At 39.8% G+C, this 23,909-nt stretch overlaps 1 protein-coding gene across 9 annotated transcripts in view; it reads right to left on the bottom strand.

Annotated features, from left to right (window-relative positions):
* Positions 1-23,909, bottom strand: part of sh3pxd2b (SH3 and PX domains 2B) — an 897,647-nt gene that overhangs the window by 14,835 nt on the left and 858,903 nt on the right. For 4 of the 9 annotated variants that reach the window (XM_005170288.5, XM_073935491.1, XM_021469251.3 and 1 more), the window contains exons 3-7: positions 18,068-18,143; positions 13,671-13,747; positions 6,037-6,128; positions 3,023-3,048; positions 2,743-2,778 (exon numbers count right to left, since the gene is read on the bottom strand). The exons of 2 other annotated variants lie outside the window; for them this stretch is intronic. In XM_005170288.5, coding sequence (XP_005170345.2) covers positions 2,743-2,778; positions 3,023-3,048; positions 6,037-6,128; positions 13,671-13,747; positions 18,068-18,143 — 307 coding nt within the window. The remainder of the gene's footprint in view (positions 1-2,742; positions 2,779-3,022; positions 3,049-6,036; positions 6,129-13,670; positions 13,748-18,067; positions 18,144-23,909) is intronic. 3 more of the 9 variants (XM_003200907.6, XM_073935493.1, XM_073935494.1) reach the window with 1 other exon arrangement.

The following is a 23,909-nucleotide window of genomic DNA, read 5'->3' as shown; positions in this document are numbered from 1 at the left end:
CCAAACCTGTCCATAACCCAACCTCTATCCCAACTCAAAAGCACCACAAGTGTTCTCAAATACATTATAAACACAGTAAGTACATTGTATTTATTTTTTGATGTAAGTACATAGTAGTTAAGGCCACTTAATATAACGTGGGACCGTTCATTATTTTAAATGCATGGAAAAAAAGGAAAAGGGGATCATCTGAATGGACAGTGATTTTACTGAAGACAAACTGAAGACAGAGTAGTAAACTTTTGCTTTAAACTTTTAATAATCTGAATATAAGGCATGTATAGCTCTGGGGTCAGAAAGTTCTCCGACAACATTATCCCAAAACATTTTTTTAAAATGTTTTTTAAAGGTAAATGTAGGTGTGGGCTACACAGTGTGTTGTTAATTGCAAAACTCCTCTATTAAAAAAGCCAGCCAGCCTCAGCCAGGTCAGAAAAGTAATGCAAAAGTAACTTAAAAAAAATAATACATTACTAAGTAACCCAACTACTTACTTTTTTTTGGGGAGTAACTCAATACTGTAATGCATTACTTTCTAAAGTAACTTTCCCGAACACTGGTTGGGACAACCTGAAGGAATTGTGTCGAATCCAGCATTTTTATAGTGTACACTGAAAGAAATAATTCATTGGATTTACTGATTTTTTTAAGGTAGGTGATGGCAAATAACTCATATGGGCTGAATTTGAGCAAATAAATTAAATGTAGTAATATTCAACTTATTTTGCTTGTTTAAATTTAGTCCATATAAATTGTTTACCACCACTTACCTTGAAAAAAAAGTAAAGGTGTGGTCACACTAGGCTATCCGAACCATGCTCAGGCACGTTTGACCTCCATTTACCGGTTGGTTTGACAAGTGTGAGTGCTCTGATTCAGGCCCAGGCGTGGTTCAGTTGGCCGGCCCTGGCCCGGTTGCAAGAGGTGTGGTTCGGTTGGGCTTTGTCGCAGTACACTTGTAGTGTGAAACACAACGAAGACGCAACTTCACTTTTAAGGGACTGTTTCATATGGATTTACTAATCATGTGTAGGGCTGGGCGATACAATCAGTATTGATATTTATTGACCGAACACCATTGTCAATACTAATTTAAAAAAAATAATTCGGTATGAAGTTTTTTGTATGAAGGCTATAGTTTGATTAAAATGTGGCTGCTGAGCGCCCAGCTTGGAAGGAATGCCAATAAGCTTAGGTTGTAATTTTGTCATTTACAATGGAGGCGTGAGACTTGCACGTCATGCATATGAAAGTGACGCGCACATGCTGTGCAAGCGGTGAACATGTGACGTGTGCACATTTTCCTAGTTGAAAACATTTCCACTTTTTTTCATGTCTCTCATTTTTTCAGCACCGAGATAATTAAGATGGTTTATTTCTGTTTACTTAAGTACAAATATGTTTATTTGAAATGGCCAATTTATCTTTATTAACTTCACATGTTTATTTTCAAAGTGTAGGACTTTATGTGTTCCCCAGTTTGTACATGGGCGACCAGCAGCTGTGAGATTTCAGTGTTAATATTTTTTATACAATACACTAGGAACTAGTGTACTTTTCTAGGCTTTTAAATAAAACAAAATGAGTATTGCAATAATTGTTTTTATTTTTTTATTTTTTTTCTTACTGTTCCTATTGCCTATAGAATAAAAATAAAAAAAACATGTGTCAAGCCATGAGAACCGAACCGAAAACGTGGGCTAACTATATTGTTGCATCCCTAGTGCCTAGTTTGAGTACACCCTAAGTAAATCCAATTAATCAGTTTTTTTTTTCAGTGTATCAGATGGTTCAGAAAAACACAAACACATTTGCTAGATCCTAAAACAAATACAATCTGTGATAGAAACAACACCAGCGCAGCAGATGAAGTTTAGGTTTGTGATTTGTACTGAATCATTGAAGCAGAGACTGACATGCCAGCTGAGTTGTTGCTCATTTCTGTGAATGATTCCTTAAATGTAGTTATCAACAGTGCCTTGAGCGCTTTTCATTATTACACCCGAACGAAAGTAGAGCTCCGATATTGGCCTAGAAAATAGCAGCTTTTCATTTTCTGTGCATCTAATTACACGATGTAACTACAGAAGACTCGAGCTTTAAATAAGAAAACTACCAAAAGACTTTTTGGAATTTTTTTTAATGAAATGCTAATGGTCTAATCCGATTCAATTCATTATGCTAAGCTAAGCTAAAAGTGAAATTACTGAATGGATTTAAAAATGTTTAACTTGTAAAATGAGCCTTTTTTCCTCTAATGAACACTATAATGAACTATAGACCATGTCAATGTGGTCATGTCATTGGCCCATGAACATTTCCTGCTTGTTATCAAACTATTTCCTAACAGTAACAAGGAGCAATTCAATCATAACTTCATGTTACAGCTGCCATAACATTATTTATCAATATGTGGCTCTTTTTGGGATTCTCAGAATCTATGGAAATTTAAAAAAAGTTAAACAGTAAATTAATTGGGGCCATTGTTGTTGTTTACATCCTTCAAAATGGTCTATAGTATCATTTCCTAACAGCTAAAAAAAAAAAAGATCAACAAAGGGTTCAGCTAAATGGTCCTCCATTAAACAACCACCATCACCACCACCACACTGCCATGCAATCACACAGGAACCGAGCACAAAGCGTTTGCCCTTGCCCACCTAAAACACCCTCCTACGGGAAGGCCGCACTTGGAGAGGTCAAACACACAGAGAGCATGGCTAAGCAAGTATCTGTTACTACCTCTCTTTAGGAAAGAAGACGCTCGCTCCACAATGCCTGATGAGGGAAGACGAATGAGAGCAGGAGTGAGGGAGGAAGGTGGAGGAGAAATACAAAAGCATCCACAGTAACGGCTGCAGCCTTCACAAACATTTCATGGAGGATACTTTACCTCAAAACTTTACTTAAGGGATTTATGACATGCACGGTCACCAGAGGGCACACTAACCACAGTTAAAGTCAATTACATGTCTCAAATCCAACTGCGCATGGCACTTTCTCAAAGAAATGGGTTCTTTACCTGATTTCTTTTTTCCACTTGGTTCCCTGCAAATGAAAACACACAAGTTAGGTAATTTAATCAATTTTATTTTGACTGAATAAAGAAATAAATAAAAATAATTCATGAAACAATTCATTATTTACAAGGTTTCTGCAGGTTACATCCAATCAAATGGAAGACTTTTCAAGACTCTTTTTAAGACCATTAAGAATAAAATTTTAGACATATGCAGGGTTCAGATTTATTCTAATGGCCTGGTTTTATCTTGAGAAATAATTTCTGATTAGAGAGCTTAATTTGGGCAATTTGCTGTAAAAAATGTGTAAAAGCTGTTGTGAACTGAATCTCTTTGCAAACTTTGCATTATATTAAGAAGTATTGTTGGTCACTGGATGGATGTCGGCCCAATTGAGTAGCTTTACTTGGATAAAGCAAAATGGAGACCAGTTTAAAATGATTTACAACACAATATCTCAGTGAATTTAACACTTTTTAAGGCCTAAAATTCATTCATTTATTCATTTTTCTTTTCGGCTTAATCTCTTTATTTATCACAGCAGAATGAACCGCCAACTTATCCAGCATAAGTTTTACACACCAGATGCCCTTCCAGCTGCAACCCATCGCTGGGAAACACTACAGGCAATTTAGCTTACCCAATTTACCTATACCACACGTCTTTGGACTTTAGAGGAAACCCACACCAACAAGGGGAGAACATGCAAACTCCACACAGAAATGCCAAGTGACCCAGCCGAGGCTCAAACCAGCTACCTTCTTGCTGTGAAGGGACAACACTACCCACTGTGCCACCGTGTCAGGCCTAAAATTTAGTTTTTTATATTTAAGGCTTTTTAAGACCCAGCGGACACCCTGGATTAATTCATTAAAACAAATGAATAAATAAATCATTTAATTAATTAATTGTTCAAATGTTAGAACCAGTACATCACTGTTACCCTGGCAGTATCATATACATTTTTTCAGTGTCATAAACTATTGTTTTGTTTATAATGTTGAATTAGATTTTTAATATACTTTATCCCTTTTAAAACTTGGTTTATTAGTTAAGTCTGACAATAGCATTACTAAGTTTTAATGGCTTTATTTTTTTACTAGCATTTAGACTCAAATTAAAAAAAAAGCCACTACTCAAAAAGTAATTAAAAACAAGCGCTTAAAAACATTAGCATTTTTTTTTAGCTTAGTCCCTTTATTATTCTGTGGTCGCCACAGCGGAATGAACCGCCAACTTATCCAGCACATGTTTTATGGAGCGGATACTCTTCCAGCTGGAAAGTGCATGCAGCTGGGAGAACATGCAAACTCCACACACAAATGACAACTGACCCAGGCGAGGCTCGAACCAGCGATCTTATTGCTGTGAGGCGATCGTGCTACCCACTGCGCCACCGTGACACCTTACATTTATATTAAATAATGGAAAAGAATACCTAAGCAATAAAATTGTGGCATCCAGAAGTGCTACAGAAAAAAACCCCCTCAAAAATATAAATGAACCCTTCCTAAATTTCAAATATTTAGGATACATATGGCATGTCTGGTTGAGCAATTAGGATTATTTATAGAGTTTTCCTTGGCAGCTTTTTTGCTTGATTGTTTCATGACAGGATGGCATGGTGGCACAGTGGTTAGTACTGTTGCATTACAGCAATGAGGTTGCTGGTTCGAGCCCAGGCTGGACCAGTTGGCATTTCTGTATGGAGTTTGCATGTTCTCCCTGTGTTTGCGTGGGTGCTCTGGTTTCCCCCACAATCTAAAGAGATACAGGTGAATTGGATGAACTAAATTGGCCATACTGTATGAATGTGAATGAGAGAGTGTATGGGTGTTTCCCAGTATTCGGTTGCAGCTGGAAGGGCATGAGCTGCATAAAACATATCCTGGATAAGTTGGCGATTATTTTCACTGTGGCGGCCTCTGATAAATCAGAGACTAAGCCAAAGGAAAATAAATGAATGAATGATTGTTTTATGATAATACTCTCTCTAAAGCTGCTTTGGGATAAATATACACATAATAAATATAAATTAAAAATGTTCTCTTTACATTAAAATGTCAAACTACACTTTCATAGTGGGCCTAATAGTCAAGTCAACTTGTTTTTCTTCCAATTTTATCAATTTGCTTTGAGCTAGGAAATGGCGATTACTTGAAACATGCGGATCCTTTGTGTCTACATTTCTGAAAAACCCCAGTGCTAAATGTATGCCTGACTATATTTGTTTTCCAGTAAATATTCTCTAAAAAAACTCCTCCACATACCAGAAGAGCCTAAAAAAAACAAGCAGGAATTGTGATTTTGTTCAGCTGCGATGTAAACTAAAGGTTATTTATTGATCGATCTAGCAACCTGCTCAAAATGGATTAAGATAGGTTAAGCTGTGTGTGTGTGTGTACTGGTTTTGGTGGTTTAGAAGAACAGATTTTTGTATAATGACATGAGTATGACCAAGTTAAACTCTATTAATGTGGTTTGAGGACATTCCCTTTGTCCTTGCAATACAAAATTCCTAAAAATCATACATCATAGGGTCTTTTCACAATCAGAGTTTGCCACACGTTTCCTGTAAGGGGTTAAGTTTGGGAGTAGGACAGGGCCATATAATAAGCATTTTTACTGTATAAAATACAGTATGGAGAGTCCTCGTAAACCACTAAAACCAACATGTCTGTGTGTGTGTGTTTGTGTGTGAGTGTGGAAGTGTGTTTTTGACATATTAGGACGTATAATGACATGGGTATGACACAGGTATTACAAAAAGGAGGTGAAATATGAGGACAATGGTGACGTCCTCATTTCTCCAAATGCTTATAAATCCTACAGGATGAGTTTAATCAGAGAGTAAAGCTGCACACAGTCTCCTGTGATGGTTGGGTTTAGGGGTGGGGTGGGGTGAGGGCAATACAATATACAGTTTGGACAGTATAAAATGAATGGAAACCTATGTAATGTCCCCACTTTTGACAAAAACAAACGTGTGTGTGTGTTGAGTGCAGTGTAAACATACTCTTTTGGTGGGTTCAGGTCTTCAGGACGTGTCTCAAAGAACACACGGACCTCCTCGCACTGGGAAATATAAACTGGCAGCTGGATCAGGGCCTGAGAACAAAATAAAACACACTCAGTGACTTGGGCTGCGTCCAAAAATCGCATGCTTACATACTATACACGCCCACTTTTCAGACTTTTTCCAAAGTAGAGGTGTGAAAACACCCTGCTGAAACGAGGGGGTTTCATGGCCCTTTAAATGACACGACACCCCACAGAGCTCGCTGAGGCCCCCTTGTGAGCCGGGACCCCCCTGTTGGGAATGGCTGGATTACATGACATCTGAGTTCCATTCATACTACTCACTTTCTCACTATATAGAATGCACTTTTCTAGAACACATGCTGTGTATGTCCTTGACTTACAAGAAGAGGATGCGAGACTGAACTGTGTGTGGGCTACTTAATTTTGAGGAAAAGCCCCAATCAGAGAGGCGAACGTCTGCAGCCCCGCCTCCGTTTTCAGATGTCTCCGTCTTTCCCCATCCACACTGAGACGGAGCAGCAGCGTTTTAGAATGAAAACGGCCTTTCCAGCGTTTTCAAAAAGCTCCGTTTTCGGCGCTCGAGAACTCCGGCGTAGTGTGGACGGATGGCGTAACCGTAGCAAAACTTATGCGTTTTCAAACTAAAACGCACTAGTGTAAACGGGGCCTAAATGTATTCACTCATTTTTTGTCAAAAAGAAAGAAACCAAGAAAAAACGGCAGCAGTCTTCACTCAATGTTTCTTTTGCTGAAATATTTCAAATGAGTTGAATCAACACAATTCTTAAGACAACTTAATTGTTTTGTTTAATCCACCTAAATTTGTAAAAATTAAGTGAACTTAATCAATTTGTGTTGGGACAACATGAGGGAATGGTGTGGAATCCTGCATTTTTACAGCGTTCAAATCCAGTTCCACCTCAAACGCAGCTCGGTGTGCTTCGGTCTGATATGAGCTGCTTTTTTGCTGTTGTATATTTTGGCAGAGGAGCTTTAATTTAATAATGCTGAGTGCTGCTTGAGTGTCCTTCAGACGGACATTGCAGAAGGAGGTTCCTTCTGTCCACATGCTGAATTATGAAGCCTGACCTGACTGGAATTCTTAAATCCGCATGCAGGCGCATCTGCTCAAGGTGCCCTATTCAAACCTGCGCCAATTTCTCACAATTGCTTCTGACTCGCCAATTACTCTGGCAGCTCATAGATCTGCGTGTTTGCCCAATGCTCAATATTCCTAATGAAAAGGCTGCCTTTACGCACAAAAACATGCTTGCTTTATTAAGATGAGGCTGACGGAAAGTGACCGATCGCTCTTTTTAGCATTATATTGTATGACGACTGGATTGATATGGATCTTATTGATGTGGATTTCCATGGATGTCCGCAGATTGATGCATCCCCGGGGTGCACTACCTGACCTGCACACTCATTACCATTCCCTCAAGACGCAGGCTATATGATGGCCAATTATAGCAAATGGACTTTATTGGGTGCTCTTTACTGAGGGTGCATTACCTTGATTGTTTTACGCGAGTGCATGTGCAAGAGAGAGAGAGAATGCAAGACAAAGAGGTAGAGAAGAGCGTTCACATACATCCCAATAGAAGAGAATGGGCAGTGATTGTAGAGGGGGTTACTGCTCACTAAACACTGCTTAATATACTGTATACTGCCTACTGTTTATATTGCGAGTAATTTTGCGAACATCCAGATGTTTAAAGGGGAAATGAAGCACTCAATCAAGTTTACCTGATTTTGTACATTGGATTCCACTTTAATGAAAATATATTAAACAAACTCAAATAAATGTAAGCATTTAGCAGAAAACGGCGTGTTTTACTATAGATTTTAAAACTTAGGGCACCGCCATCTTGGAATGTCTCTGTGGCTGACGTCACGGGGTTGGTTGAGTTCCCTCAGCTGAACAGAAACAATGGAAGTAAAGGAGACTGTAAAGCCTAATTTAGCCAATGCTTGAAGCTGTAGACGTGGAGCTGCTGCAAATACAAGCACCAGATCTGTGTCTAATATAAAAGTATAGATATTTATTCTATTTTTCTTTTATTGTCCGCAGTGTGTTCATTTTCTAAATTGTTTGTAGTGTATGAGTGTGTGTGTGAATGAGTGTTTGTGGATGTTTCCTAGAGATGGGTTGCGGCTGGAAAGGCACCCGCTGCGTAAAAATGTGCTGGATAAGTTGGCGGTTTATTCCGTTATGGCGACCCCGGATTAATAAAGGGACTAAGCCGACAAGAAAATGAATGAATGATCCTCTCTGCTTCAGTTCTGCCCCCTACAACATGCAGTCATTAATTACATTAAGGCCCCGTTTACACTAGTGCGTTTTAGTTTGAAAACGCATAAGTTTTGCTACGGTTACGCCATCCGTCCACACTACGCCGGAGTTCTCGAGCGCCGAAAACGGAGCTTTTTGAAAACGCTGGAGAGGCCGTTTTCATTCTAAAACGCTGCTGCTCCGTCTCAGTGTGGATGGGGAAAGACAGAGACATCTGAAAACGGAGGCGGGGCTGCAAACGTTCGCCTCTCTGATTGGGGCTTTTCATCAATATTAAGTAGCCCACACACAGTTCAGTCTCGCATCTGGCTCTCATCTGGGTAGAAATGCTGGAGCGCTTGCCCGAGAGTGTGTGTGTGGTCACGTGATGTGCGTTTTCAGCGTTTTGGTGTGGACGGAGAGCTGTTCAGAAACGCTGGGTAAAACGCGAGTGTGGACGCGGATCGTTTTCATTCTACAACGCCGTTTTAAAACTAAAACGCACTAGTGTAAACGGGGCCTAAGAATGTGTCTACTATAGTGAACATTTAAAAAAAGGATGAAATTTTTAAATACAAACAAATTTACAGCTTTAAAAGCTAACTGTATTGTTCCTGACACTTTAATAAACAAATATATATGTAATAATAATAGTAAAAACCATTTAAAAAGCTACATTTTACCTCTCCCCCTTCCATAAAATGTGCTTTTTTGTATGTCGGCCATTTTGGGTGCAGTGTAAGAAGTGGTTCCTAGCATGCCAGCCAATCAAATGACATATTACTAGAAAGCCCAGGATGTCCTCTGAACAGTACAACAGGACTTGACAGAGAAGCTCAACAGATTCAAAGAAAATTCATGAAAACACAATGTTCACTACAGAGGACACAAGTCAATGAGCGGGGTCTCAGGAGGATATAAATGGTAATTTTCATACACTTCTTAAATACATGTCATCTTATATTTTTTTACATTGTATTTAAATAATAAGACAATACAGGGCTGACAAATCAAATGAACGTAATAAATCAACAAAAACCCAGAGCAGAATTTTCTTACCCCTTGGTTTCGAGTGTGTTCCTGAAAAATTTCGGTTTGAAGGAGTATCTAGCCCTTCCCCTTAGCCCTACGCCTTTAAGCTAAAGAGAATTGGGACACCTCTACCCCTTCACATGAACGCACCAAAAGGGGTAGGGGGAAGGGCTAAGGGGTGGAGTTTAAGGGGATTGGGCCTTAAGACTGGTTTATACTTCTGCGTCAAGTGACCGGCGTAACCCACAGCGCATGCAACGCCCGTAGCTGTGCATTTATACTTCTGCGCGCTGTCTCTGTTGGTCTGCATTAACACTTCGCTAGTTGGCAGTGAGGTGTAAATGTTCCTCTGTGTCGAGTTTCTTCGCTGCTGTTTGCTTTTCCAAAACACTTCCTGGATGTACAAGTGGCTCAAACTCGCTCATTTTGAGGCAGGAACCGGCGGACGTGCAACAACTTTAACTATGAGGTAAACACTAAACAAAACTTTCCATCCGGAGCTCCTTCACGGGACTCCACACTTGTAAACAATCGCTACATTGGGCTAGCGCCGCCCAGTCCCGCACAGACTCGTCAGCACTACCAAGCCGACCAATCACGACCATTTTGAGAGGTGCAAGTCAGTGACGGCCACGGCGAAGAGCTATGCGTCAGCGCCGTACCATACGCCGGCATTTGACGCAGAAGTATAAATCAGCCTTTAATGTCTACTGCTATGTAGAAAGTTAACACATTGAAACGATTATATTATGTAAAACAGGCATTCACAAGGAGGCTCCAGCACACATTTAGCCTAGACATCATTTGTTATAGCCAACACACAACAGCCCCGACTCAACCGCCGACACGGTTTGTTTAAAGTAGGTGTGTGGTAAGTGAAGGGTGCCTGGAACAGCTTGAACTGAGTTTTAATTGCTGTTTTTGGAAGAAAAAAAACATTACAGTCAAAAGAGGTGAAAACCTTCCTGCAGGAGTCACAGATCATGAGCGCTCGCACAGAAACCACACAAAAAGCAACGTTTAAAAAAAAAAAGGAGTTTCTTTGAGAAGCAGCTCTTTAAAAAGTCAGCAAAAAGCCATGGTGTGCTAACTCAGCGCAGCTCCAAACCCCTGCCCTAAAGCAGACATTACCCTGCCAAATGTGGATTCCTGGCTCCCCCCCTCTTAACCCTTCCACCAAACGCCTGAGAGTTACTCAAGAAGGAACAGGCTTTCATGTTAAAGCAATTCAAGTCACAGAGCAGACCACCATAGATAAACTGGCTTCAAGTCGTGGAATTAATGCTTGATCTCTCTTGAAGTTAACCTACTTTTGATTCCTGCTTAGTGCTTACCTCTTTAAACAAAAAAAAAACTCTATAAACTGCTTAAAAGTTTTAACAGGGACCAATTTGTGGAATGGAAAAATATAGTCAGTCTATATTCAGCAGGAATCCATTAGTGTATGATGCATTTTCTAATGCATCAAAACTCTTGAAAACTATCATTTATTCATTTTCCTTTGGCTTAATCCTTTATTTATTAAGGATCGCCACAGCGGAATGAACTGCCAACTACTCTGACATATGTTTTGCGTGGTTAATGCCCTTCCAGCTGCAACACAGGACTGGGAAACACCCATAAACTCTCGCATTAACAAACATTCATGCACTACAGCTGACTAAGTCCATCCAAATCATCAATAGCGCATGTGTTTTGACTATGAGGGAAACCGGAGTACCCGGAGGAAACCCACACCAACACAGAAATGCCAACTGACCCAGCCGTGACTCGAACCAATGACCTTCTTGCTGTGAGGTGACAGTAATAATAATAATAAAAATAAAAAAAAATAATAATTCATCTTATTTGTAAACTGCGCCTTTCTGGACACCAATGAAAACCTAGTTATTATGGTCAAATCTGATGTAACCCATCCTACCATGATGGTGGCTCAGTGGGTAGCACTGTCACCTCACAGCAAGAAGGTTGCTGGTTTGAGTCCCGACTGGTTCAGTTGGCATTTCTGCATGTTCTGCCCGTGCTCGCATGGGTTTTCTCCTGATGATGATTCTGATTTTGTGACTGTATCCGATTTTTTTTGCTGACCTGCTTACATCATCTTTTAAAAGTGACTCGTATCCGATTGTCTGCATTTACACAGCACATGGCAAAGGCGGAATGACCAGGAAAAAAAAAAAAAAAAAAAAAAAAGAGCGGGCGCTGACTAACAGCTGATAATTAAAGAGCGCTCTTTTCTCTATTCCTGTATGTAATCTGTTCGCAGCTTTTGTCAAATTGTTTTACTATAGTTTATGGCAGAAATGTTCTTATTAGTTCATCTTCTTTTAATGTATGCTTTTTTTTTAAACCTTTAGGCATCTTATTGTAATGTCCATGCTTTGATTTAAGCATGTGATGTATGCACTTGATTTATATTAGTTTATATTGGTTACGTGGTGGACACTGCGCTCTCTCGCTCTCGTTAACATGCTTAAATACCTGTGCTATATGACAATATACAAGCTGTTTAAGTCCTTGTGTATGAAATTTAAGGTTTGGGAGTATGTTCGGAAATGAAAGTGTCCGACTTAATGTCATTCGCTATGGTTATTATTGACACGCGACTCGCATTGACAGGTGAAAATCCGATCTACCTGCTTACACTGCAGACACGAGAACACAGATCAGATTCATATCGGATAAATTTCCGCATATGAACAAGGCCTGAATCTGATTTGAGTAAATCGGAATCCATGTGATATGTTCCTGCTTACACGTACATGGGCTATATCTGATCGGTACCACATGGGAGAAAAATAAATAAATAAATTTAAAAAATCTGAATTAACTCACTTGAACAGTGCAGTGTAAATGCGGCCTAAGGCCGTACTCACACTAGGTACAGTTGCCTCGAACCGGGCCAAAGCACGCTTGTCCCCCCTCCCGTCTCCCCCGACGGCCCGCGCTCACACCATATCGGGCCTCGGCACGCTTACGTCATCGCTGCTGCGCTGTTCAGAAGCGCTCTCTATGGCAAGCCTTTTTAGCATTTAAATCTTTGTTCTGACTCCATAAATATATTTAGAGATATAATTATATTTTGACTAGTCATAATTATAATTCGACTAGTCAGAATAACAATTAGAGATATCTGCAATTGCAATTGTACTAGTACGAAATCAGATTGGAGATATCTGCAAATATATTATGACTAGTCATTTTCCTCCATTGACTTCCATTGAAAAATATTTGCAGATATCTCTAAATGAGTTTTTACTAGTCATACATTTGGAGATGTCTTTAATTCGTAATATTTAGAGATATTTACAAATACATTTGTAAGATATCTCTAATTAATTTACTAATAGTCGAATTACAGTTGTAGATATCTTGAATTGGATTTTTGACAAGTCAAAACTCAGTTAGAGATATCTGCAAATATTTTTCAATGGAAGTCAATGGAGGAATTTGACTAGTCATAATATATTTGCAGATATCTCCAATCTGATTTCGTACTAGTACAATTGTAATTGCAGATATCTCTAATTGTCATTCTGACACGTCGAATTATAATAATGACATGTCAAAATATATAATTATATCTCTAAATATATTTATGGATAGTCAGAACAAGGTTTAAATGTTAAAACGGCTTGCCATACGCTCTCACTCAGCAGCACAGTGGAGGTTTCTCTAGTTATATCCTTTCAGTCGTTTGTTATGCCGTGACATACAGTCAAATATTTCGCCAAACAGTCCTTAGGGATGCGGGGACACGCAGTCAGATATTTTACCGAACAGATCCGCCACTTTTGGCGCTCATCAACAATCAAAGCCCTCGTGCTGCAGGAATGAGGAGGTCTGCTGAAGGCGCGCAGCTGGCGTGCTATGAGGAGTTTGCGTCTTTAATAAACTACGGCAGTTTGCGTTCACTGAACAGTAAGAATGATTAATAAATCCATATCAAACAGTCCCTTAAAAGTCACGTCTCGCTTTCGGTTTCGGGCTTTGGCGCGTTTCGCGCTCACACACAAGCGTACCGCGCCAAAGCCCAAGTGATCCGCGCTCAGGCACACCTCTTCCAACCGGGCCAGGGCCGGCCAAGTGAACCGTGCTTGAGCCCGATTCAGCGCACTCACACTTCTCAAACGATCCGGGAAACGGGCCTGGGCACGGTACGGATGGCATAGTGTGAGTAGGCCCTAAGTGACACATTGAAATATGTATGCTAAAGCAATATACTGTGCAACCCTAATGCCAACTGTTAATAACAGGTCAGATATTTAGTTGTGTGTGCGCTTGCTTATTGACTGACTTACCCTGCAGTACTCATTGATGGGCTTCAGACGTTTCATGGCCACATCTCTGATGTGACTTCTTCTGAAGAGAATCTTTCCTGTTAGGAAATGAAGAAAAAGCGTCACAAACATGCCCTGCGTTCACCAGTTCACCACTCAAGGCAATTTTGGGAAACTTTTGGGAATCTCCCTTCGTGCTTTATGGCCATTTTATCAGATGTCGGAAGACCACAAGCACGAAACTTGCCCAAACAAAGATTGTGGCCAATAAAACAATACCAAGAAATGAACACAAATGAGCCTCTTAAGTTTTATGAGTCACATCCTGCTGAACTTCAACCCAAGTACTGTGGTCTTTTTTAGCTGAACGTAGTAAAACGTAGAAAAAACAACAACAAGGCTATCCCACCCAAAAGCCCTAGGTCATAGAAATGGCACACTCAGTAAGAAATGAGGTTGAAAAACAGCTCAGTGTGTGATGTGGTGCATGAGTGTGAATGTGTTGGGTTAGTGCCCCGCGCCTCATGTGCTGAGTTGAGCTGAGCCCCTTCCACACAGTGATACCGGTAAATATCCGGAAAATTTCCGGAACGACTTTACCGGTATATTCAAAAAAGTGCTGTTCACACAGGCGAGGACGATACGGAATTTTTCCGGAAAAGACCGTTCACACATCCATTCCAAAATACCGGTAAATTCTGACATCATTCACCACAAATGAGCTTTAAACGGCTGCGCTTGTATTTGTAAACATTTGACTAAACTACAAACTCTGTGGATGATCAATATTGCGAACAACTTTCGCAGGATCACTTTCGCATGTCGAGATGTTCATAATATGTGTGTGTGCTGTTGCTCACAGGCTGTTTCACAGGCGCACGCAAAGCTTGAAGGTAAACAAGCAGCGGCTTATCATAAGCATCTCATCGATGATTATTTACACAGTTGGCATTACGAAGAACATAGAAACGTGATCTGACTAACTTCTAGCAGCTAAATGTGTCTGGAAAAATATTCAAAGGCTTTTATTCTCACAAACCGCGCGGACGTAAATGCGTCTGAGAGTTCTGATTGGCTAAAGCAGACGTCTCACATCAGCACGTTCTAGACGTGCACGCGCTTATTACGGCAATCTTCCTTCTGCATTCACACAGCGCAGCATTCCGGCAAATTGCCGGTAATGTTACAACTTCTCTTTCCGGAAAATAGCCAGAATGAATTTACCGGTATTTTCAAAAAGGACCTGTTCACACATACAACCTTTCCGGAAAATTGCCGGTAATTTTCCGGAAAGGTCTGTATGTGTGAAAGGGGCTAAAGACTACAGAAAACACAAGACATGTCACTTGTATAGATTTGAATGGGGAAAAGTGTAACGGTCAATATGGTGAATGAAGCCCCGTGTACTGGTACAGGAGCCAATCAGCGATCGCTACAGACTGACATTTCTCAGAGAGAGAAGCTCAGACCAGACGTGTGCTTTTACAACACTTTTTGTGGTCAACAAACACGCTGGAATCTTAGCGAATACTTGCTTCACAGACATAAGAGCTTATTAAAGCTTGAAATCTCTACTTTTAAAAGAACCAACTACACTTGTTGTAGAAAAGATTTTTGGTTTTGTAATCTGTATGAAACAAACACGAAAGTCCGTCCTGTCAAACGCACATCACATGACGACTGCAATTACTCAAACACCAACAAACTTGTAAACAGAGTCACTGTCATTTCTGGAGGAGATTCACCATTTTGCTTAGAGTAAATAAATGTTTCAACCAAATTAAGTTGGAAAGGGATTATAAAGTACAATGAGTAAAACAATGTTTAATGTTTGTCTATATTAATTGTTACATCACTTTCAATCAATATTTAAGCATGTAGAGGCCTTTTTTTTTTACAATTTATTCCTATGAAAGGCTACAGATACAGAAGTCAATATTTAAAGTGAATCATAAAAGCAATTAAATAAAAAAAAACAGGAATTATTGTTATTTTAGGATGACTTTGATGAAAGGTTTTGATCCGCTTCAAATGCTGACTACGGTCTACTTGCTTTATAAAAATTGTGCCATATTTAACATTACAATTACCTCAAATTTAAAGTATTAACCAGTTCCCTTTGTTCTTAAATATATTACAGACAAGAAAATGTCGGCTTCCTTTTATTCAATTTATACACTCACCGGCCAATTTATTAGGCACACCTTACTAGTACCTGGTTGGATCCCCCCTTTGCCTTCACATCTGCCTTAATTCTCCATGGCACAGATTCAACAAGGTACTGGAAATATTCCTCAGAGATTTTGCTCCATATTGACATGATAGCATCAAACAGATGCTGCAGATTTGTTGGCTGCACATCCATGATGCGAATCTCCTGTTTCGCCACATCCCAAAGGAGCTCTATTGGATTGAGGTCTGGTGACTGTGGAGGCCATTTGAGTACAGTGAACTCATTGTCATGTTAAAAAAACCAGTCTGAATCAATTCGCGTGCGTTATCCTGCTGGAAGTAGCCATCAGAATATGGGTACACTGTGGTCATAAAGGGATGGGGATGGTCGGCAACAATACTCAGGTAGGCGGTGGCATTGACACAATGCTTAATTGGTACTAATGGACACAAAATGTGTTAAAGAAAATCTCCCCCACACCATTACACCACCACCACCAGCCTGAACTGTTGATACAAGGCAGGATGGATCCATGCTTTCATGTTGTTGATGCCAAATTCTGACAACTCTGAGCTAATATCCGAATGTCACAGCAGAAATCGAGACTCATCAGACCAGGCAACGTTTTTCCAAACTTCGATTGTCCAAATTTTGGTGAGCCTGTGCAAATTGTGGCCTCAGTTTCCTGTTCTTAACTGACAGGAGTGGCACCCAGTGTGGTCTTCTGCTGCTGTAGCCCATCTGCCTCAAGGTTGGACGTCTTGTGCGTTAAGAGATGCTCTTCTGCAAACCTCGGTTGTAACAAGTGGTTCTTTGAGCTACTCTAGCATCAACAAGGCCCACAGAACTGCCGCTCACTGAATATTTTTTTCATTTTCGGACCATTCTCTGTAAACCCTGGAGATGGTTGTGCGTGAAAATCCCAGTAGATCAGCAGTTTCTGAAATATTCAGACCAGCCTGTCTGGCACCAACAACCATGCCACGATCAAAGTCACCTAAATCAGCTTTCTTCCCCATTCTGATGCTCAGTTTGAACTGCAGCAGATCGTCTTGACCTTGTCTACATGCCTAAATGTATTGAGTTGCAGCCATATGATTGGCTGATTAAAAATTTGCATTAACGAGCAGTTAGACAGGTGTACCTAATAAAGTGGCCAGTCAGTGTGTGTGTGTGTGTGTATATATATATATATATAGCTAACATGACGTTTATGCTTTATTCCACATATAAAGGAATGCACAGACAAGCCATCCTATCTGAAGCATCACCTGTCTCCATCTTGCCAGCAGTTGTTTTTAATGGAGCTCAGCAATGACATTTTTTTGCATTCCATTAGCATGTTTACGAAGCTCACTAATGGATGTCGGGTGAACGTACACGACGCTCGGCTAATTACAGGAGTTTCTGTGTAGATTGCTGTCAAAGTGCTGTGTCAGTAAACCCAGACACTTGTTAAAAGGTTGTAAAGTACTGGTATGTAAGACAGCGTTCAGGTGCTTGAAGACTGTCTGGTACACAAGCAAACAAACCCATCATGCCATTTAACTACAGCCAGATGTCTAATCTACACAAATGTCTTGTTTAACAGAGAGCAGGCTATTTCAACACATTTCTAAACATAATAGTTTTAATAACTCATCTCTGATAACTGATTTATTTTATCTTTGTCATAATAACAGTAAATAACATTTTACTAGAAAATTTTAAAGCTTAAAGGGACATTTAAAGGCTTACCTAGGTTAATTAGGTCATATGATATGTGAACGACCCGTACAGATTTACTTTGACATTTCCTCGAGCGAGAATGACATTGACTGAAACTTTCTGTTGTACCCCACGCCCACCATTGGTACCCTTTTGGTAGTGGAAAGGCAAGTCTGATAAAGGTGACCCATAACGACACGTAAGGTACTGTACCACTTAGAGGAAACGGGCCATATTGCTCAACTTAACTTGAACATAAGATCACATCTGCATATTCCTTAAGACCAGTGGTCTCCAAACTTGTTCCTAGAGGGCCGGTGTCCTGCAGATTTTAGCTCCAACCCTAATCAAACACACCTGAACAAGCTAATCAAGGTCTTACTAGGTATACTTGAAACATCCAGGCAGGTGTGTTGAGGAGCTAAACCCTGCAGGGACACCGGCCCTTCAGGACCGAGATTGGTGACCCCTGCTGTAGACCATGACTTGAGAGAGAGAGTCTATATTAAAAGAGTTGTTTGAAAGGAATTATGTTTACCTGGTAGAAAGGGTATGATTCTGCGTTTTGGATCCTTTTGCCCACCTTCCACAGGGAATTTATCCAGAAGCTCCATCTAGATATCATTATAGAAAAACATACCATCAACATACAGTATCTGACCATTTGTTTTAGTTCTGCAACACTTCTGTGTGAACAGGATAGAATTATTGGTCATATTTTATTTTAAGGTACAATTCTCACTATTAATAAACCATTAGCTATGACTTTTAGCTCAACAAACTGATAATTTGATGCCAATTAATAGTTAAAGTAGTTGTTGGGTTTTGGTATTTGATAGGATTGGAGATATAATAAGACCATAGAATAGTTAATAGTGAGAATTAGTCCAAATATTAAAGTATATCCAAACTTTTGATTGGATGAAAAAATATGAGTCTTCAGTAAACGCCTATCAGTCACTGACTGTACATCCGTTCAACAAATAGCAGTTTCTGTCCATCTGGGTTTGTATGCGTGGCCTGCTCCATACAGACCTACTGACATAATGGAACATTTTAATACCCTACACCTCCCTCTGTTTACACTCTAGTCCAGAATGCCCCATAACCAGCTCTTACAGCTATAGGTTATTTTCATTCGCTGGCACCAATTAACATTTTCCTCTCAGCTGTAGAGTTCGCTTTCCCCTTATTCCAGTCCAAAAAGCAGCTGTGGACCAATGAAATCACACCTGTGCCTTTGCACAGCAAGGCGTTCATATGTGCATTTTACACATTCATTCACTAATGACTATAGCAGAGCTTGAATTCATCAGCTGAGCGATGCTGCTGAAATCCGGAAGGGCTAAAAATTTACCAATAATGCAAAGTGAATAGTAGAAAAAAAGAAATGTCATTTTTTAAACCAGGCTCCCTGGAAATATGTGCGTGGTGACATCTCTGCATATTGTATGTGCTCATTTGAAATGGAATACCTAATGAATGCTCTTAAAATGTTAAAGTCCATCGCACAATACCCAGCTGATTCAGTCATTGCCTAGTGACACAAAAAAGCCTTTTTTTCTTGTCAACAAAAAGGCAGTGTGAAACACCTTGCGTTTTGTGAATGCAAATGTGCGTTCGGTGTGATCGGCTTCATAGTTTCTGGAGGTGTTGATTAAATCGTAGAGCTGGGTGCTTCTCTGAAAGGATCAATTGGACTCAGACATGGCGCCGAACGAATCTATGCTGTTTTTCAGCCTTCCTAAAGCACAAACTCAGCTACTTTCTCAATAAAAACCACGTTAGCTATTTCGCCACGAAGCTAGAGTCACCAAGCAGACAACAACCCTGCCATGACAATGAAGCGAGTAAACCTAAAATGTTCACGCGTCTATTTATGCGCAAATATTGCAATTTATTCTCGTGTGCGACGTCTGGTGTGAACATAGCATTAGGCGTTGATCCTAATTATGCCACTTTGACAGACTGACAGACTGTGGCTTTAAATTCAAATGAGATTGTGCTCTTTTTAAAAGAGGGCGGAGCAACACATGCCTGGGTCAGCATAGTGGCAGGTTCAAAAACAAGACTAACGTCCTATGCTAACAGGCCTCGAAATTGCTACCATTTTAGTCGCATATGCACCCGAAAATTAATCTATGCGACCTCATAATATATTTGGGCACATTAGTGCGACTGCAGATAATGGTTGTAGTGCGACCTGTTTTGATTTTTTGTAAAAACATGCTGAATCGCTCTTCCCTGCCGCTATATTGGTTCATATTAGCTGTCATTCACTCAAGGTTTTCCGCTGTCAGATGACAGGGAAGGAGCTTTTATGACCAAGGGAAATGCAAACAGCTGAAGAGTAAAAACTTAAAGCACACAGGTTTGCAAACCCCACCTAAAGTTGAGGCGCAGATGAAAGCGATCATGACACGTCACGTGGTGAATAATGATCCGCCAGCTGAAATCAATCGAGTACGCGCTTCTTGGAGAAGGTGCCCACATCTCCATGCGTTGCATTCACTGCGTGTTCAGCGCGAATGTCCGCTAAAAGTCAAATCTAATACTGTACATATCATCGCCAAAGAAGCTCGCCTTTACTAAATTTACACTGAAACTACGGCTCATAACAAAGACCGGTATTGCGCCGATGGTTAGCGCAAGAATCCTGCTCTGCCTGCTCATAAATTGAGTCGGCTGACTCGCCAGCTTTTCCACTAACACAGAAACATGAAGATCATCTCAGACTGAACATTTAAATTGACCCAAACTGAAACCAAAACTTTTAAAGAGTGATAGAAGTGAGACTTTACTTACTTTCTTTTGTCTATTCTTTTTTGAGGTGTAAATTATTTTTTTATTTATTTACTGATGACTGCTTTGCAGCTTTCATCATTGAATTGAATGATTTATTATAATCTTTTGTTTGTTTTGTAGCAGAAATATTATTTATTAAATTGACATGCATATAAAAACAGCAGTACGAAATAAATATTTCTTACTGCAATGCTTCATTTTTGTTTGATGCAAACTATACATTTATTTTTCATAAAGTAACAGACTTTTTATAGCAGATAACCTACATTCATGCACATTCAAGGCAGTATCATAATGAGAAATGGAATTCATTGTTACTATTATTGTCATTTTTTATCATCATTAATATTCTATGGCCTAATTATTAGACATTCATTTTGGAATTATTACACACAAATATCGATGTCTTTGCAGCATTAGTTAGATAGTTGTTTCTGGTTTTTGTCAGTCCTATTAATGTTGTTTTAAAATACAATAAAGCCCTTAAAAAACTATTTGCAGCTGTGCTCATTCATTCTTGGTGGGGGCTTCTAAAATTTTTTTGGTGCTCCTAAATATTTGAAGTTGGGAGCACTGGTGCTACCAAGTAAAAAAGTTAATTTTGAGCCCTGGCTAATGAGGGAGAGATTGTCACTAGTGGGCGGGGCTTTCCCCTTTCTAATGACACGTACAAAGGGAGAATGTCAATTAAAGAAATATAATATAAAAAAATATTATATATATAATATAATAATATATATTTAAAAAAAAAACGTCAATTAATAATCTGCCACATAAAATTTTAATCTAAGTGACCAAAAAACAGCATTTTACCATGCTATTTTGGGAGTTTCTCCATTTGAGTCTGGTCATTTAACTATGTAGGGTAATTAATTTAGCTCATAAATGTAATGGCGTCTTACACAGCCAGTGTAATGAGTGGCAAAAGACCGGGAGAAACTGCAGGATGTAATGTGTCTGATGTGTTTGTGAATTTAAATAAAACATCTGCACGGTCTTACAGCAGAAACTGAAAACGCACTCATGTGTTCGGTCGTAAATGCCACTTAAAGACTGCACGGCCATATTTAAACGTGAAAGCTTTGTCTTCAATCATGTCTGGTTTGAGATTAACGACAAAGCAAAGCAAGAGCGTCATTCTGCCAGACAAAGCTTTTACTGTTGTGGGCCGATTCATTAAACCGAGGAACAATGTCTTGTACTGTGACTCAGCAGCATCTGAATGACGGCACACAGATAACGCTCTTCATTTCCTCTTCCACACAAATAAATGAGCTCTGCGAGTCCATAACCGAGCAGTGTCTGCTTGCTCCCAGATTTCATTTGCTGCTTCAGTGTACAGACATTTTTCAAAAACGAGCCCTGACGTCTTCATAATGCTAAGAACTTCAGACTAGACCAGTAGTCTCCAATATTGGCATGAGAGTTAAACTAATACCCTCGAATTTAATAATACAAATTGCACAGTCTATACAATTACAAGGCATAATACCAGTCAAAACCACTGGTCTTGCACTAGTAAAAACACATCCTATGTATTTGATTTGAATGTCCACAACGCAGCCACATGTACTATGTTTATCAAACCACAGTCTTCTTCATGAAAATTTCGTGACAGCAGACTTGCGACAACTGACAACTCCAAAATCTTGATGGTTCTGTGGGTCTCGTCTGTCAAAGCTGATCTTTATTTTGTATTTTCTATTGGATTTGAGTCAGGTGATTGGCCGGGCCATTCTACAGCTTGATTTTCTTTCTCTGAAAGCATTTGAGAGTTTCCTTGGCTGTGTTTTGGATCATTAGCTGCGTCCCAAATGGCACACTACACACTATGCACTCATGCACTATGTACTTATGCACTTACACACTCAACAGGATAGTATATGTATGTAGTGTTGTCCCAAATGGCACACTAATGTTTGTTACTAAGGGGAAATTCAAACCGTTTCCCTGATGACGTTTGACGGTTGCCAAATCAGTGAAATAAACATCCGAATTATCAAATAATACCTGCCGTGAGTATTGCCGCATTCACCATCGGGAGGCGCTATAATCACTCTCTTAGGAGAATTTTGCTTTCACCATCCAAAATAAATAAAGTTATCCAACATGTGCGTCCGATAGCTCCGCCCCTTCCGTTAAGTAAGCAAACCTGCGGTCGTTGAGTGTGTGAAGTGTCCATCATTACACACTTCATCTTAGCGGCTGAATGAGTGCATCATCTGGGTAATTAAAGTGCACTTAATGTTTTTAGAGTTTTCAGTGTGAACGCACTACTTACACTATTTATACTGCAAAATGGCGTAGAATAGTGCAGAAGTATGCGATTTGGGACGCAGCTATTGTCTTGCTGAAATGTCCACACTGGTTTCATCTTCATCCTCCTGCTAATGTAGATGTTGAACTGAAGCAGCTGATATTCATTTACACTGAGGAAGGGCAGGGGGTTGCTGAAGAACTAATAAGAGATTTCAGCTGCTGACTGGGCTTTCACTGCCTTTCTACACCTTCCTTTCTTCATGTGTTCAATCATTTTTCCCTGTGTCATTTCATTACGCGTAACTTCATTTGTAAACTAATTAGTTTTGTTTTCTTTGCTTATCCTTCAAAGACCTATGCTAAGCTAAGCTAAAAGTGTTCCTTCAGACCCGGGTCCTCATGTATGAAGACTTGCGTTGAAATCATACGAAAACATTGGGTACGCTCGAAGCTGTTTATGTGCGTACGCAGTGTTTCATACACCTGAATTTTTTACTGCGTACGCACATTAACAGCTTTGATATGAATATGGTAATGACTGTCCTTAGGCAAAACCCAATGAAAAAGTAAATGGCAAAAGCAAGCAAGAAGAGAAACTTTGAACAGAATGACGCAGTTAACGCAGTTGGGTCTGAACATCTCACTGTGAGTGCATTAAAAAAGAAATGGTCTGATGTTAAGGTGTAAAATTTTGTAGTGTCTATTTAAGCTGCAAATAGCATACCTCGTTGGAATCATAGACTGTAAAATATATGGACGCAGTATCCGTGACGTCACCCATAGGTTTCTAAAGAGCGCAAAAGAAGCCACAAGTAGGCGCGGCCAACCGTCGCCATTTTGTTCGCGCATCATCACACCCACGGCGGGATACCAAACAAGGGCAAAGAGGCGGAGAGTGAGCGGAGCTACAGACACCTGCTGGCATTTAGCTTGGACCTGGTTCAGACACACTTTACTTTGGGAGAAATGCTTAATACTTCATCACCTGCGACTCGTTTGTATTATGACCACTTGTGCTTGGTTGTACACTATATCAATAAAGTGTTTAGACTTTTAAAAACACTGCTGTAATACATTGAGCCACTAAACATTGTTCTTATGACGTTATTCAACAGGAGGAAAACGCGAATTACTTCCAAACACTTCAGATATAGTCTGTGTTAGTTACTGTAAGACTATTGATGAAATCCAGCATAACACTGTATGACAACGCTTCAGATGACTGATCTAGAGCCTACAGCTGATCAATCTGTCAGATTCTGGAGTGCATTACAGCTCTAAATATAAATATAAACGATAAATGATCTTAAATAAAA

Source organism: Danio rerio, chromosome 21 (assembly GCF_049306965.1).
Source record: "Danio rerio strain Tuebingen ecotype United States chromosome 21, GRCz12tu, whole genome shotgun sequence".
NCBI classification, from domain to species: Eukaryota; Metazoa; Chordata; class Actinopteri; order Cypriniformes; family Danionidae; genus Danio; species Danio rerio.
The sequence above is the reverse complement of the archived record's forward strand: the minus strand, read 5'-3'. Positions and strand labels throughout refer to the sequence as shown.